Source organism: Chaetura pelagica, unplaced genomic scaffold, assembly GCF_000747805.2.
Source record: "Chaetura pelagica isolate M959 unplaced genomic scaffold, ChaPel_1.0 scaffold330, whole genome shotgun sequence".
Classification (NCBI taxonomy): domain Eukaryota; kingdom Metazoa; phylum Chordata; class Aves; order Apodiformes; family Apodidae; genus Chaetura; species Chaetura pelagica.
The window spans coordinates 122208-140746 of NW_009951918.1; the positions used below are offsets into that span (position 1 = coordinate 122208).

At 36.9% G+C, this 18539-nt stretch overlaps 1 protein-coding gene across 1 annotated transcript in view; it reads right to left on the reverse strand.

The window, feature by feature from the left end:
* Positions 1-18539, reverse strand: part of VPS13A (vacuolar protein sorting 13 homolog A (S. cerevisiae)) — a 141316-nt gene that overhangs the window by 118329 nt on the left and 4448 nt on the right. The window contains 1 exon segment of the mRNA XM_009994968.1: positions 18261-18533. Within this exon segment, the coding sequence (XP_009993270.1) occupies positions 18261-18533 (273 nt within the window).

Here is an 18539-nt window from a genome sequence, read left to right on the forward strand (position 1 = left end):
GGAAAAAATGCGGTAGACAGCTGGTCATGAAGTTCTTAAATGGGTCCAGGAGATAGATTTTCTTCAAAGAAAGTACAGTATAATCACATCTATGATCATATGGGATTAGCTCTAGGCTGTGCAGATTTGCACAGAAAGTATTTTACAGAACATCTTACCTTTTAAGAGGATCGTTTGAATCACACAGTCTTACCATTTAATTTTGAATTCTTCTTCCCTAGGCTCAGACACAGAAATTGTAAACAAAGGACTTATACAAAGATCACAATACCACTGGTGTTGAGGGGGGTTTTGCTATTTTTTGTATTTTTCTGCTGCTACTGCAAAAACAAGTAGAGGATTCTCTCATTTCTTGGATACCCCTCCAACTTCCAATGAAACCTGAGAGTCTTCTACAATGAGGTGACTACCTTAGTGGACAAGGGGAGAGCAGTGAATGCAGTCTACCTCAACTTTAGTAAGGTTTTGGTACTGTCTCTTGCAGCATCCTCATAAACAAGCTGACAAAGTGGATAGTGAGATGGATTTAAAAATCAGTGAATGGCTAGGCCAGAGCATCATGATCACTAGTTGTTTACCTCAGCTGACAATACTGGGCTCAGATCTGTTTAACTTGTCATCAGTTACCTGGACGCTGAGACAGAGTGCACCCTCGGCAAGTTTGCAGCTTACACAAAACTGGGAGAAACAGTGCACAGATCAGAGAGACTTTGACATGCTGGAGAAATGGGCTGGGAAAAATCTCATGAAGTTCAAAAAGAGGTAATGCAAAGATTTTCACTTTGGGAGGAGCTTCCCTATGCACCGTTTCGCTCTGGGGCCACTCATCTGGAAAACATCATGTTGAACATGAGCCAACAGCTTCTGGAGCTGCAATAGGCAGAGTTCTGCCAGTGGATAGAGGAGATATCTCACCTCCCAGCACTGGTGAGATACATCTGGAGCACTGCGTGCAGTGCTGAGCTTCCCAGTAAAGGAAAGATACAGAAATACTGGAGTAAGTCCAGTGCAGGGCCACAAAGGTGATAAAGAGACTGACACATCTTTTGTATGAGAGGTGGCTGAGGGACCTGGAATTTTCCGGCCTGGAGTGGAGGTGGCCCAGGGTGAACTTATCTGTGTGTGTAAATGCCTGATGGGAGGGGAAGAAGAGAGAGCAAGACTCTTCTTGTTTGTTCCCGCTGACAGGACAAGAGGCAAGGAGCACAAATTGAAAAACATGACATTTCCTCTGAAAGAAGGAATATTTTTTTTTGTACTGTACAGGTGGCCAAACACTGACAGAAGTTTCCCTGAGAAACTGTGAAATTTTCTTCTATGGACAAACTCAAAACCCAACTGGATGCAATCCTGAGCAACCTGGTATAGGTGACCCTACTTGAGCAGTGGGTGGCCTCAGTATTTCTGTGATTCAATCATTCCAAGTAGTTTCTGGGAAAGACAGGAACAATATGCTTTTTTTCCTTGCTTATGTACTCTGTGTGTGTGTACTGCTGTTGTTTTAGAGAACAGAAGATCAGCTACTAACTTCTTTGGGTAGTAGCGATGTAGGTATATATGAAGGTCTGGTTTAGTGATGAGAAGAAGAGAAGAGGAGGAGGAGGAGAAGATGTGTTTTTAGTTAGTTTTTTATTTATTCTGCACAATATGAAATTATTTAAGTAAATTAATGCTATTCAGGAAGTTCATATGAATCTGTGCAAACTGAACAATTAATACATTATAATATTGAAATGAAGAAGTGTCATTTTATGTGGCACTTAACATGTATTCATAAATAATCATGCATACAAACATATTAAGTCACTTAGAACTGTAATTAGTAATTTTCAAGTCCTGGCAACCAGCATATTCAATTGTAATATACCATTTGGCCTACTTGGCCTTAATAAAACTTTCAAAGAAGGGGCAGCATGTCCTTTTTAATCTGCTTCTCAATGGCTAGTAGTAAATAAATGAACATGAGATTGGTGGGTATCACAAATTAATATGCACACTGACAACTTATAAACACAACATCGCTTAGGGAATTAGTATATGAATATATACAAGCAATTATATGTTTTAAATTATTTATTTCATTTTCCAAATAATATACCACTGAAGGGAAAATTGATAAAAAGGAGAATACAAATACAATATTATATTGACTTTTTACTGAACTTATTAAGTGGAAGCCCTCTTAATGAGGAAATTAATGAATGAAACACTTCATTATGGCTAAGCATTCTTTGTGGTCGTTAAGAATTTGTCAGCATAGACCTGTCATAGTCAGCTTAATTATGATTAATGTCTGATCTTGAATTCCATCTCCATTCAAATCTGACAAACAAATGCAAACCCTATTTCATGTTCAAAGTTCATAAAATAGGGTGGGTTGCTGATGACCTTATATTTTATTCATCTTCACATTCATATTTATAAGTTTTTTCAAGATTTAAAGTAAATCTGACCATATTTTTAAAAAATAAAGACATTTATTCATAGTATGTTTTACAACCTCTTTTTCTTCCTGTAAGTAGGTTTCTATGTTCAAGATTAAATAACAGCTTTTTTACCCTTTTTCAAATGTAGTTACCACTATTTTATGGCAATTTGAATAAGGAGAATTACTATCTTAGTCTCCAAGCTGTACTGTAAGACTCACCAGACTGTGTAATTTAAGCAGATTTTATTTAGCCAAAGCTCTCATAAGCATCAGTGCAAATGGTACTTGAGCAGTAAACAAGGGTTAGTGTGTTAGCTGTATAGGGTTTTTTCTGTGTGTGTGTCTGTGAATTGATGGATGCAGAGTGTGTTGTAATTAGTTTGTGTTTACAGGGGCTTATCAGTCATCAGTGGACCATATTTCCCAGTATTTGACCCTGTATTGAATCAGTTAAGTCTTGTTCACACTAGTAGTTCAGTCTCAGATAGTCCACACTCTGTCTTTGGCTGTGTAGTACTGCTTACATTAATATTATTATTTTAATCCTTTATTTCCTTAACACAATAACTAAAAAATGTCTGTGGTAAAACTCTCCATCTTGCAATTCCTCTTATCTTTTTTGAGAACTTTGGCTGCTTTCACTCAGACATCCACCTTTCCAGAGAATTATAGGTCTCAAAAGTACGAAATTTCTCCAACATTAGTGAATACTGATAGCTGAATGAAAAACTGAGCTAAGATATGGGAGTGATGTGCTTTAGGAAATGTAGGGTGCAAATCTGTAGTGCCCCAGCTTTCATGTTTTCAGTGCTCAGAAAAAAACTGTTTTGTTTTACAGAGTTTCCAAACAAAGTATTTTGCCATTCTTAAGAAAGAGAGTAGGGCAAATATGAGCTCTGATAAAAAATCTCATGTTCATTTGCGTAAAGGTTATTCTTGAGTGAAGCTTCTGAAAATGGCTGTGTTGAGACATGATAGTACAGTTTTTAAAATGTATTTATTTTCATGCACTGCACTACTAGCATGTCCTGTAAGTGAAACAGAGTTATATGTCAACAGCTTAGGCTAGTTAAACTTCATCCTTATTAGTTGCAGGAGTTAGACAGATCTTCAGGAGGAGAAGAGGTAGTTGCTAAGTGAGGAAAGATTTCCAGGGCAGAGCACTAAAATTAATAGCATTCTCTTCTCTGGAGCCACTGACATGACACCAGACAAAATTACTAAGCCAGCATCTTCATTGATGGCAGTTCACTAGGGATTCTTCATATTTAAGATACTTAGGAAAAGATTGTGTTGACATTTGAGTCAGCTGAGAACATATGGGATTATTTGGAAACACTAATTTTTTATTTTATTTTTTTTTTCCATCTAATGCTCCTACTTATTAGCATGAGCAAACAGTAAGATGCATATAAAAATACATGCTCCTAGACCCCTTGAAAGTGACAGACTTTAACCATAAGGGGAAATGGAATCTGCAACTTCATTTTCCTGTAACTTCTAATCACCCTTGAACTGTTATCAAAATGAAAATAATTAATGGATACTATTCTGTCATTCTCTTTAACCAGAATGACCTTTTGATGTCAGTATTTGAGAAAATAAACTTAATTTATCTAGCTGAGAATTACTTTACCTAAATTTACCTACATCAGGAGAATCGTTTTCAGTCACAAGCATTTACACTGTTCTTCATGACTTTTCTAATGTGTGCTTCAATACCAAAATGTTGAGAAATCAGTTCTACTTTAACCAACTGTGTGATTTAGAGGGAGAAGACCGAAATCTTGTGAAATCCAGGAAATAATTTTTTCTTGTTCATTTTTGCCATACATGAGGGATTTCAATTTTCCTGACAATTTAAAGACCACCTCAATTCACTTCAGATCCCCAGTATAACCAGAAAAAAGCGCACCTCATTGATATCCAATTCTGTGAAATCAAAATAAATAGCATGTGTGAATTAAATATTTGAAGGACCACATTTTAATTATCATTTCCCTTAAGTGTTTCAGGGTCATATGTTTAAGAGCTTGTGATGTACTCAGAAGTTATGTCTTTCAGCAGTCTCCACTACTGACTTCATGAGTCTGCCCTTTTGAAAAGCACCTTCTATCATATTTATGATGTTGTCTTACATAAACTGGGTACTAATCTAAGTCTGCTGAAGACTTGATTGCACTCCTGTGACTGCCACAGTGGTGCACACCATGAGGACAACATGGGTTTGCATAGTGATTTCAGTCCTATATTGGTGGTGACTTTGTAACTCATTTCTAGGTCATACCTAAGTTTTGTCACTCTCTCCCTCAGTATTTCCACAGTGCTCACTTTCTAGAGCTGTCTCTCTTTTGTTCTTCCCATTCAAACTGATTATCACAAGGTCATCCTCCTACTTTGTCTTTCTTTAATTTCTGCACAACATTGTTGCTAACCTTTACTTAAAAAGTTTAAAATCTCATCTTAATTTCTCTTTGCCAGCTTTCCTCTCATTATATAAAATCTCAGACCATCCCTGTATTACTCCCATTTACTTCCAGTCTGCCAGTGCTCACAAGCACTTATATTCATCAGACTTTGATATAACAATTCTTCCTAGTCACAAATATATCTCCCTTTATGGATGATTCAAACTCCCTGTTACAACTACGAGAACCCTACCTTATCTACATTCAGGTTACCTGTAAAATTATATTTGGCTATTTAATTTATAGCTATTTAAAATATTTTTATATTTTATAATTATATAGATAAATTTTTATTTGTATAAATTGTATGCAATTTGTCTATTACTATTCCCCCTTCTGATCTCTCTCTGTAGGTAACAGACCCTTCAGATCCAGGCTGTCTCAAGTATCCAGTTGGAATTGTTATCCTAATTTTAATGACAAAGTAACATAACGATCTAATCACAGCATCACCTTTCTTTTTATCGAAATGAAAGACAGTACGCTAAGAAACAATTTCAAAATAGAAACAATAATATTTAGGACATGCCCCTTTTTTCTCTTTGCTTATTCATGTGAGGTCCCTCATTTACAATAGCTTTTATTTTAAAAGTCCATCTCTAAGGTCAGTCGTGGACAGTTCAAAAAATATACAAGTCTAAAGGTGATTGCAAGTTAAAAATAATTTCCTGGGATCAGGTTCTCCCTTGCTGACATATACTGTAGCCACTTATATTTGAGCAAAATAAGCATGATTCAGCACCAACTTAAAGCTCTGCATTCACTTTCATTAATGACGATTTAAACTGTACTTTGTCCTGGAATAAATAGCTTTAAAAGGTCATGAATCAACACCCTGAAAAGTCTACATTGCCTTCAGTGATCTAGTACTGACCTACTTACATTGACAGTGTTCTCACTACTGAAGTTGCCGTCTGTGTAACTAGATAGAAGAACAGAGATAAGTGAGGTTAAAGGGAGGCTCCAGAGTTAAGCTGCAGAGGCAAGATTTATTGTATTGGCAGAACTATTGAAAGTGATTATCTCTGTATGTTTCATTGATACACTGATACTTTGATGCAGGTAATTTTTCACCTCATAAATGAATAGTACAAAGTGAGAATGACAAACATGACTGGGTAACTACAGCCTAGTTTTTCAGTCCTCATTTTCATGGGACCTTTGTTTGATTGCTCAGTATTTAACAGAGATTATGGCTTTGTGTTTCTCTGGTTTTATCATCTGTTTATTTCTGTGTACACTGAAAGAAAAGGAGCAAGGAATTGAGTATTACAAGGTATAAGTATTTCAGTATTACTTAAATACACACAGGTAGGCATAGTTCCACAGAATAATGTGTATGCCTGCATCAGGTAATAGAATCCAGAGCCCTGGATTTAGGCTTTCAGCATATCCTCAGAAAATATTTGCTTCAAAATGGGATACATCAAAATCTCTTCAACAAAGTGTCTAATACAGCCAGCGATGACTGAGTGTTAAGCTCCATTCCTTTATTCTGTGGGCAGAGGTGATGTGTGTCCTGGTTTCCAGTAACTCTATGATACAGCATTCACTCAGGCTGCATGAGGCAACTGTTCAATTCCTGTATAAGGCAAGTGAAATGTCCCATCTTCTTGGACCATGCTGTTAATCAGCTGTCCCATGCCACATACAGCAGTAAGATGTTCTCTGGGTGGCTAAAATTCTGTTGGCTAGGAATTAGCCAGATGGAGGAACATAGCAATGTGCTTAGTCCTAGCCCTTGACATCTTTAAGGACTTTGCTCCTTTTTTATTAAGTTCATAGAGACTGAAGAGCAAAACCCTTTTCCCACTAGGCAAAAGATTCTCAGATGCAGTCATTGAATGTCATCTTCTAGAAGCCAGGGCATGTGACAGAAGAATAAGACCTTGTTGAGGCCAAGATAAAAGTGACAGATTCACTCATTAAGTGGAAAAGGAGGAAATCTTGTGGAGACACTAGCAGTTCCCAGTTAGGTTACTCTGCTCAGAGGAAAAGTCAGCAGCTGGCCAGCTTTCTGCCATTTCCTGCCCCATTCCATGGGATGCCACCCACATGAGAGAGACTAGCCTCTGGGCCACTCTGAAGTAGTCCCTAACCACTAGCAGAACAGTACCTGCAGAATTTCTGGTTTTACTTTATTATCAAATTCTCTTATGAAATCACATATACTATGAATTAAAATTAAATAAACAGTATCTCTGTATACAATATTTACGTTAGTTTCATAATAGTATGTTGGATAGTCTAATGAACTAATATAATGATGATGCTAATGTTTTCCTGTACCTGTTATGAAGGTGCCAGAAATGCAGAACATACCAGCAATTCTGCATTTGAACTAACATACCTGCAGTTTTTCACCAAACAGGAGACTGATCCCACTCCTGGTGAAGTCAGTGGGACCTTTGCTTTTGATGTCAGTAGGAACAATAGTATAACTATGACATTTCCTTGCCTAAAGCTTTATTTATTCTGTCTGTTATAGGGAATTGTTTTAACCTTTTGTGACAAAAGACATGGAATCAGTGGTATAGATTGGCACAGGCGGGCCAGTGCTCCAGTATAAGCTTTTTTACATCTGAAAGGCACAACAGTAAAAAGACTGCAAATAATAACACAGCACAGAATCTATGTTTTATCTAGGCAGCCACTCCTCAATTTTAGACATTTGGGGTTTTTTTAGGCTTCCTTACTTGTTCAATATTTGTTTTATGATCATCAGGAAGATAGCTGTGGAAGCCAGTAATGTTTCTCATGGGGATGCAATAAGAACCATAATCCGCTAATACACATAAATTAGGACATAAGTCATGTTAACTTCACACTAAAAAGAAAAAAAACCAAAACACCACAAAGCAGAGAATGTGTCTCTTGAAATAAACTTTAATAGCCAAAAAAAGGACTGTAAAAGGAGAAATAATGCACAATTGAAAGAGTCTATGGATATCTTTTTTTTTTTTTTTTTTTTCCTTAAAAAAAAAAAAAAATGTCAAACACAAACACGTGAAAAAAACCCAGTTTCTACTCATTCAAACTCCTTAACTGTCAGTGTGGAGCCTTAGTCTACCTAATATTTAAACGCATGATAGAAATGGAGTGTTGGTAGGAGCATGATTATAAAAATAATGAGTACTTTTTTGAAGTCTCTCAACAATGCAGTTATAGACTGATGCATATTAGATTTCATTTTAAAGAGAAACAAGTTTTAGATTTGTGGTTATAAAGAAGGACTTTGAACTTTGACATACTTTGTTCATACCTTCAGAAGGTAAAGAACATATTTGTGGGCAGAATTCAGGTCTTTTGCATGGCTCAAGATAGCAGTACTTTGCCTTGGAACAACTATATTTTGTGCAGTGGTAAGACAACAGACAAAACGGAAGGTTTATCCTGTATAATGTGTTTTGATGAAAGTATAAGAGCAAATTATTTCTTTGGGTTTATGGAAATTATCAGTAAGCATAAAGATCCCTGAATCGTTAAGGTGTGTATGTTTTACTTTTGAATACTCTCTTTTTCTTTTAGTGAACCTGTTCCATTATGAAACAAAAAGATCTGTCTACTTAGCTTTCACCTCGACAGACTGTTTTATGTCCTGTTTTGTGTTTCTGCAGCAAACCTCCATTCTCCACACACACCCCCAATGGAGTTTTGCTTTGTTTACGAGTAGCAAAAAGGTCTACTGTTTTTATGGACTTTCACACAATATTAATATATTACAATATTTGCTAGAAATAATGTGGATAATTTGTTTGTGGTTAATTTGGGGTTAGTTGTTTTGTGAAAGACTGAATTACTGGCTTTTCAAGGTAAACAATGCAGAAATTGCATATCAAAATCCTTCCATTAGGTGTTCCAACAACAATTTTATTTTATTTTTTTTTTCCCAGCAGTGTTTGCTCGTAGGGTCTATCCCCATTTTTACAGCTGTCTCCATTTTGCAATTGCAAGGGGAGGATTTTGAACATGTTGTCTCTCTTTATCCATTTCATTCTTATCAGATAGTTTCCATGATGCAAAGCAGTCTTCAATACCATCTTCTACAGGTTTGTTATTTTAACTGCAAGACTACTGTTCTTGATTGAAGACAAATGCAAAATATGCTTATGTTTGCTATTTGTCTTGTGCAGCTTACCTGATTACTTGCTGTTTAAGTGGGTTTATTTCAAGCACTCATCCTTCAAGACAAGTGAAAAGGGTAGCCTATAACTTCAGTAATGCCACTGGGAATACATTTGACCTCACACCTCCAATCCTGGCATTGTTTAACCATATCCCAGAACTAGTGAATTTCAATTATTTGTTCAGAGGAGCCAGTCATAATTGCTTGGTGTAAGCCTGCCTTTAGGATGCAAAGCAGAAAACAATGAAAATGCTACACTGGCAAATTAGAAGAGCAGCACTTAAATGTATAAATTAAATGAGCCTCTTTTCACAGCTTTCTCTTTCTATTCTGAGAGGCCTCAGTCTGGTGACATCAAAGACAGGATTATGTGAGAAGATAAAAACTTGATCTAATGTCCATGTTTGAAGTCATGAAAGTCCTCTCCAAGCCAAAATAACCCTCCTTATAACACAATGAGCTAGGGTCCAGGTGCAAGGGGGAGGAAGATTTCAGCAAGGCACTGATATTTCAGAGAAGCCAAAGAGTTGTATATTAAGCCATAATCATCCCAAATGTGCTAAAAGATTGTATGTAGGTTTTGGAAGCTTTGTCCTGTTGATTAATTTGTTAAGTCTTTCTTTTAATTGAAGAATGCTGTTATGTATGTGGCTGGATTGGCCTTTAATGAGAGTTTAACTTGTCTCACCTACCTCACAATATATAAGGAAGAAATAGGGAATGCTAAACCACAGTGTAACCTCAGAGTACATGATGATCATATGTTGCTGGCTTCTGTGCACGTTACGTTCCATTTCTGATCTGTCTGATACACTGCCTGCAGATTACAAAAGGATTTAGAACGTAAGGCAAAACAATGGGAGTTTTATACTTTACAACTTATTCCTCTCCATAAGGAGGTCTTATTACATTCAAATATTCACTCGTGGTGAAATGATCTACTCTTGAGTATGTAAAAATGGTATGAGGACAGTGCAAATTTTCATCTTGTAAAGATGTGCAGCTTCAGTGCCTCATGAATAAGATTTTTGTTTTAATGTGAGCATCCAAAACACATGCCCTTAAAATTAGTGTACTTAAAACAGTGAAACAACAACCATGGACTTGGGCAGTCTTTCAACAGCCCAAAGCAAGTGCTTCTGTCCAGCTTAAAATGAAAGTCAATTGCAGACAGGTTTTATAAACATCACAGAATGTTTGCCATTTGTAGAATCTGTGATCTTGTTATATGGTCCTCTCAGCACTGCATTTTCAAGCTATGAAGCATATTCACTAACAGAATAGATACAGAGATATAAGTCTTTCAGATGATAGCTAGGGACAATCAGATGCAACAACCCACTTGCAAAATAAGGTATTAGGATACCATATGTCTGATATTCCCCACAGCCTCAATTCCAGCACTGAACAATTTGCAAGGATTTTGTCATATCCAGTTCTACTCCAGTGGTGGGAAAAGATTTCTCGGTGGCATATTTGCAAAAACATTAAAATAATGTATCTTTTATAAGTATTATTACTTTTTATTTACCATAGCTACATGCTTCCAGACAAATAACTGTGTTGTTTGTTTTTTTTAATATAAGTATTGGAACAAATATGTTTCATTCAATTTGAATTATGATGGCAATTGAATGCTGTTCTTCATCAATCTGATTTTATATGTATGATCCATGTAGCTGCATGTTTTGATGGCTATAAAATACAGTATCTTGCTTTTATAGTTGTATCCAAATACACATAATTTCTAACTGCAAATTCCCAAACTTCATTCTTAGCTTTATCTGTCACTTGTAAGGTCATTCCTCCCTTCTCCTACTGACTTTTAGTCATTAAATACATCCTGCTCATTTCATTTGTGAAAGGTTTAGAATTGGATACTCCATAGAGTGGAAAGTTTTATTAGAGCAAGACACATGGAAAAGCCATCAGTAGAATCTTTGTTAAATTAGTCCCTGACAGATAGTGTAGTTTTGAAAGTTTCTCTACAATGCAGGACATACACATCAGTCCTCATTCTATAGACAGGTAGCATATTGATTAGATTCCACCAGGATACATAAACTATTCTGTGATTAGAATATGTGTTTTCTCTGCTGCTACAATGTAGCACTTAATGTGAAGTCAGTCAGACAGTTGGATATTTTCTTCCAGTCTAGCTTTCAGGCAGCACAGTGAAGCTAAAGTGATTGGGTAAGTACAAACAAAGATTTTCATTACTTGGTAGTGGTGGGAAGGCCCTCATAGAATATTTTCAAGATGTTAAAGTGGGAGAAACTTTAATCCTGCAAGAGGCCCTTGAGGCTTCTTTTAGCATTTGTGGCTCTGGGTGGTCCAGCTGAATGCTTTGTGATCATTAGGGTCCCCCTAAGCATTTTGATGACAGTGCAATTTGTGGAAATTCTTGGCATGAGGGCCTGCTGGAATATTTAACAAGCAGTTTGTTAGATATCAGATCAGGAAAGGTTTCACAAGCAAAATAATTGAGAAAAAAATAGTAGCATAACCAAGAAGTGGCTGATGCCCATGCTAGAGCTGAAAGCAGTTGACAAATTGGTTAGGTACAAAACAACAAAAAGCTGACATCTATCCATCTATCCATGCATGGGGCCACATGCTGCCATCTGCCAGCATCAGGAACTCAAGGCAGAGTGATGCGGTTCTTCCAAGGAGCTGGAACTCCCGTGGCCCTTGGAAAACGGGTGATGCTAATTAGAAACTGTAAAGCTCAAAAGGATGAGGAAACCTGATTATCTAGCTTAGCTCAGTAAGAAAATGAAAATATTTGTCTCAGAAAAGGCTCAAAGGAAGCAAGAAACAATTTGTCTGAATTCAGGCAGTGTCTTCAGCAGTGGTGAGACTCAAAGCTTATTTTCATGAGTGTGCAAGTGGATTTTACTGCTCTCTTCCAAGCAGAACAGATACCAGCAACTACACGAGAGCTTTATCAATGTGATGTGTTATTTCATAAGTCTTTAGTTGTTTTCATCTATGCGTTTCTGGGAATTGAATTAAAATTAAGCTATCAAAATGAAAGGCTGTTCTAAGGGAAGGAAATGGAAAGGGAAAGGGAAAGGGAAAGGGAAAGGGAAAGGGAAAGGGAAAGGGAAAGGGGGAAGGGGAAGGGAAAGGGAAGGGGAAAGAGAAAGGGAAAGGGAAAGGGAAAAGGAAAGGGAAAGGGAAAGCTTTCAAATGAGTCTTGAACCAGTATTTGTGAGGTTTAGAGAGAACTGCTGTCTGTTCTATCAGCTACTGAAGCAAAGTTAGGTTTTCTTTCTGTCCTCCACCTGAAAAATAAGACAGTACTGTCTTTTTCTCTTCTATATCTATCCCTGTTCAACACCTACCACAAAAAAAAAACAAAACTTGATCATAACTAGACCTCTAAATTCCTGAATTTGTTGACTGAAAAAAACCCCAAAAACTACTACACTTCTCATCTGACTTACAAGTTCCCAATAAATGGATATGTTATGGCTTTAATTTGTGTGTATGTGTTACCTATTCATTTGTTGTGGCAATGTCTTTCACTAAGGAGATCCTGCAGTGTTTTCATCATGTGACCTGATGAGCAAGAAAGTAGTGTTCCTATAAGCATAGCAACAATACTGAAAAGTTAGGAAACCCGTAGAGAAGTATCTGAACGTCCTGACTATATTATCTCAAAGTAATTGAATCCTTTATTTTCATTATTTCCAACAGAAAGATTTTAATAGAAATCATGTTAATCTACCCTTCCTCTTAGCCTTCTGTAGCTACTGGAGTAATTATCACCTGAATGTTAGTATCCTCATAAAATATGAAATGAGAAATTTTTAAATAAATGCAATTTTAAAAGTAAAAACAGCAGCAGCAGCAACCAAGATTATTTTTTATGTCATCTTCAATGTGTCCTTGTTAATTTGGATTGAGTAAAAGCCATTGAACATGCCTTTCATATTTAAGAGACAAAAATTTATGTCTGCACATAAACTTCTTTCTTCTTTAATAGGTTTATTCACGCACATTTCTAATTCCCCTGACTTGTCATCTGTAACTATAATGTAGAACTTTGAAAATTACCTTCCAGCATTCTTGTGCTAGATTCTCAGCTTAATTTTTGGTGGTTTAGCATCGGCAGCATTGGCAGAAAAAAAATATTAGTGAAGGGAAAGTGAAATAATTTAAAGCAAATTCTGTTTACCAGCTCTGTAATATTTTTGGTAATGCTTATCAATGAGAAAATGTGTCTCACAGTCAACTGAGATATTCCCACATGTAGAATGAAATGTATTCATTCCAGGCTGCACAGGTACAAATTCTTGACTTTATAATTTCTTTCTCTAGTGATGAAAAGGTGGTAGATATTTTGTTTTCCTTGACTGAATAGTGACAGTATGTGATGCTATAATGCATTGAATTAGAGAAAAGGCACATGACCATCCCATTGGGATTTTTGACACCAGGATGAAAATCTTCTGACAGAAAAAGTCTATGAAAGTTTTCCTGTTGTTCAAAAGAGCCAAATCACCCCTAGGAGAAAAATGAAACCTTGGTAGAGGTCTTGTAGCTACCCTCTACACCAATTTTTTTATGCTGGGAAGATACACTCTTAGCTGCCAGTATTGAACAATCCCTTTCTGCCTTCTCCTACCATGAATTTAAATAAACAAACAAACAAACAAATAAATAAATAAATAAATCCACATGCCCATCTTCTGGGACTTCCAACAAACTGCTGATAGTCATAAATTGCCTCTCTGATAGCAGCAAATCACTGTCACTAATATGGTCCCACTCTTCTTCATGGCCATCTGAATAGTGAGCAATTCCAGGTGGCAAATTTAGTTTTCAGCAAATTAGAGGAATGTGGTTGAGTTCAGCAGTTTTCTGATATCTGACTGGGAGGAATGTGTGTTCGTGATGCTTTTCAGGCATGATTTAAAAAAAACTAAATCTGTTGGTGGCAGGCTTAACTTCCCTGTAAGAATTCTTCTCCACTGAAGAAATTCTAGCTGAAAAATGGCATAACTTCATAACATCTACTAATCTGGTATTTCTTTACAAAGAATAGGGAATTGATCACAACATGTCTTCCTCCAGGAGAACTTAGGAGGAATTCACTGTCAAACTGGGAGAATACGGATTGTAGGGTAGACATTTTTCAGTTTGGTACCATGGAACTGGAAACACAATCAGAAAGCAATAAAACTCATTGAAGTAAATAAAAAAGTACTACTCAAGGAAGAAGTGAGGATGAGAATAAGAGTACCATATGTATGCTGAAGGTAATAGGAATCCATGAGAACTTTCCATTTTTTTCTTGGCCTGAACTCATATTCCTGCATATCAATTAGTTTTCTACTCACTTGTTAGAAAAGAAAATTCTCTGAGTTGCAATCTGACAATCCTTCTCAGATATCTTTGTTATAAGACTTAAAATGCTTAAACTTACATGTCAAATAATTTTTCATTATTTCAGTATATAGTCTGCCCTTGCGTGAGGTTCTAGTCCTCCGTAAAGTGATGATTTACCAGGTACAATGATACCAAACTGTGTTGAATCTCTGATCAATATTCAGTTTGTTGCATTGCTTTTATTTTCTCTAAAAAACTGTGACCAAAGAAAAGCATCAAGCTATTCTGCCATGGCTTGCTTTTGATGCATGCAAGTTGTGTTTAAGCCATTTTATGCTTATATTTGTTACTTTTTCCTTCACAGTTCCTTGTCTTTCACAATAAAGTCAACCTAATAGGCTGATGATTTTCCATATATTTTCCCCTTGCATCTCCCTGCCAGTTTGCAGACAGAATACCACTGATGACACAGAGGTGCATTTTCAAAGCAGAGATTATATTGAAATGTAAAGTGTGGAGCAATATGCATTTTGAATCAAAACTTCATCCTATATATTAACCTGTTTGTTGGGGTTTTTTTTGTTTGTTTTCAGCACTGGAATTGGTGAATAAATTGCAGCATTTGCAGTTTATAGAAAAACTTATAAACTGACCTCAGAAGCTTGGTAAGGATCTCAGTTTACTTTTTACTTGTTTCACTCGTGTGACTGGTGTAACTTAGTTTTGAAGATGTATCACATTAATCCTTTTCTGGTTTTGTCTTCATCTGCATTGCAAATACTTGAAGAAGAAGAAGTACATTGATTCACTTTCTGTGTCTCATCCCAACAGTCCTATTCAGCTTCACAAATTTTGTATTTGTATTTATATTTACATTCATGTTTGTGTTTATATTCATATCAGCCAGCAAGCTCACGTGTAACAGGAAATATTGTAATACACAGTCAATAACAATTAGTTAAACAAGATAAAAGCACCTACTAGGTACAGCCACACTTTTTATTAAGCATTTGAAGTATCACAGTGATTTGCATATTTATTGATCTGTTATGGTTCAAATTCATACCAACCACAGGTAAAAGATCACATGGGGATTAAGAAAACTCTTACTTCAAGCCTTAGGAGAGAATAAATTAAAATCATATATCCTACATAAAACAATATGTTAGTAAAACACAACAGACTACTACAATCACATTGCTAAGTTCCATTATGTTTTTCCCAGAAAATTATCATTTCCCAGTAGCAGTTATATGGTGCAAGCAGTACATGAAAACACATTTTTTTCTCTTTTCTTTCTGCACTTTTATACAGAATTAATAGTTGAGTAATCTTCAGATTATTCAGGTCACCATGAAAGGAAGACCTAATCCACACTGGGATATTGAAGACTGGTAGTAAGTAAAATTTAGCAACCTTTACCAGTAATAATACCTCTTTGCCTAGTATTTGTTTTTCCCCCCTGGGTAACGACGGTGTTCAGCCAAAACCCTACCTGCACACAGTAAGGGGCAGTGATTATTTGATATAGAATATCAAGTTGTTTTTACTTTTTCAAATTACAGTTTAATGATTACTCTCTGCCTTAAAAAGCAGGGCATCTTTGGTCCCCGTGGAGACTCTTGCTGTTTGCTTTAAACCTCTTTGATGACTCCCAGTTCTGGTATTGAAAGAAAGAGTAAACAAGAGTGCCATAGTCACCTTCTCCATCTCTCTCATGATTTTGTAAACTTGTGTCATACATTTCTGTGTATCCTTGCTTTCTGTGCTGGAAGTCTTAGACTATTCAATTGCTACATGTGTGGAAGGTGTATTTTTGTTTATTCCATCTGATTCTTTCTTTAGCCTTCCAGTTTCAATATTTTGAAAACTTACAGTTTTCGGGTGTGAGGACCTAGCAGGAATTCTTGATGCATTCCAGTTTACTTTGGATTTAAACAGGGACATGGCATTTTCTGCTGTGCTCTCTGTTTCTTTTCTAGTAATTTTGCTTTCTTCACAGCAAATTACTATCAAGCCAATATTTTCATAAAGTTATCTACCATAACTTTTCAAGAATCCTCAGCCCAGAACCTATTGTTATGTGTATAAAACTGTTTTTCCCATGCATATCAGTTTGCATATATCAACAATTAATTTCATTTTCATGTTATTATTCTGTAACTCATTGTGGGTATCCTTTGGCAACTCCAAATTTGTCAGGTATTTATTTTTATTAGTGTGAATTACTTAATATTAATTAACATTTGTCAGTTCCCTGTCCACTGTTTGCCTTTTATGAACCAGTTATGAATTACAGGGACACACAACACCAGACTATGTGCTACTCTGGTGTGAAAACTCGCCATTTATTCCTATCCTTCCTTCCCTGTCTTCATGCATTATGTGTTTTTTTCCAAAGGCTAATGCACTCTGCCCTTGTAGAAAAGCACCCATTCCCTGTGGTTTTATATGCCACTTCATGAAGCTCACATTTGTTGTTGCTGTGTGGTGGCATCACTTCACCATGAAGCATAACTCTGCCCCATGTGCTCTCTTACAGTTCACCAGTTTTGGTACATGGGTGTGAATTTGGATCCTTCCAAGCAGAAGTGATCTTGAACTTAGATTCCCTTTAGAGGTTCTCAGAAGAGAACTCTAACCATTAGGCTTTCCTGCATGAGTAGCACTAGAGACCACTTTGTATGAGGAGAGGAGGACCATTGATTCTTTAAACAAATGAGTAATATACTTAAACATGTCAAGAACAGGGGCCTGTAGGAAGTAAGTTTTGGTATTTAGCAATAGATGTCTAAATTTACACCTGGTTTATCTAACCGTATGTTCAGCAGAACTCCAGAAGCAAAGGTGGAACTTCACTTTTCAAAAAACTGAGACTATTGCAAATTTCGAGTACTTACAGGGATGACTATATCTTAAAACAGTTTTTATGGATAGTGATATAACATGAACTCTTCTGACACAAGAGAAAATCTGATTGCACAAGCAGCAGCAGCAGAATTTCAAGCATATTTGACAGAAAAATTTCTCACTGGAGAGGTTTCAGGACTGAAGCAATGAAGCCCAGAATTTCAGTTGTAACACCAGTAGTTACATTGTAGCAGGTATCACTGCTCTCGAGTTATATCCACTGAAGCACTGCTGTCGTATTTCAGACCAAAAATACATTAATTCTAGAAGTCTTACTGCGTTTGCTGTACTGTCTGGACTTGCATGCCATAAGGACTCATAAGACCTGAAGTGACGCCTCAGTGAGAATAGATTCCTATGGGTAGAACTAATAATCACTGCTTCAGCTAGCCACAAGGAATTAAAAGCATCCTGGGGTGGGTTCAATGTCTTTTCTTAGGTCTTCGTTCTTCTAACTTTAACCTCACTACCTTTGGCAATCTAGTGATAGGAAGATTAACCCTGCTTGCATCTTTTTCCTCTGTTTACAAGCATTCTGCCTGCACCTACTCGGTAAAGACTCAGCTGCCTTTTCTGTGCAGAGCACATATGTGCTTTAATCTGAAAGCAAGTGGTTTCTGCACAAGGCATGCTGGTGTAGCAAGCAGACAAAATCTTTAAGCTGGCAAAAGATTGTTTTCCTGTCTAAGTTATCAAATGAAACTCTTCACCACTTTACACACACTTTTCTGCTTGGAGGAAAGGGAATTACTTCATTTCTCTGCATCTTGTACAATCATGTGTTTTGAAGCAGCATTGGGACTGGTTTTGTTTATGTATTGAGATTATTGGTTGCTGATACAAAATTTGTGAAACCTTGTGAAGGCTATAATTAGAGACGGAGTCCTGAAAAATAAGGGAAAAAATGTGTAAAATAGGCAGAAAATGTTTCTTAATTCGTTAATCTTCCCTTTCCTTCTAACTAGTCTGACATTATCAGATTGTAACTAACCCTTTACGGTTTTCATTTTGCGGGCTACGAAGTAGAGCCCCGTCTTTTGGTCATACAAAGTGTAGGCAGCTGCCTTGGAAATCACAGCAACCTCTCTGCGAGAGGCCCGCAGCCTGACCCGGGGGGAGCTCTCAGCTGCTGCTGGCGAGAACGTCCTGCTCCAAACTGCGGGACCCTGCCCCGCAACCCCCTGTCTCCGCCACCAGCCCCGCCGCGTCTCCCGGGGAAGAGGGGGGATGATCGGACCCTCAGCCTCACCTCGGCTGCGGCCACCTTCTC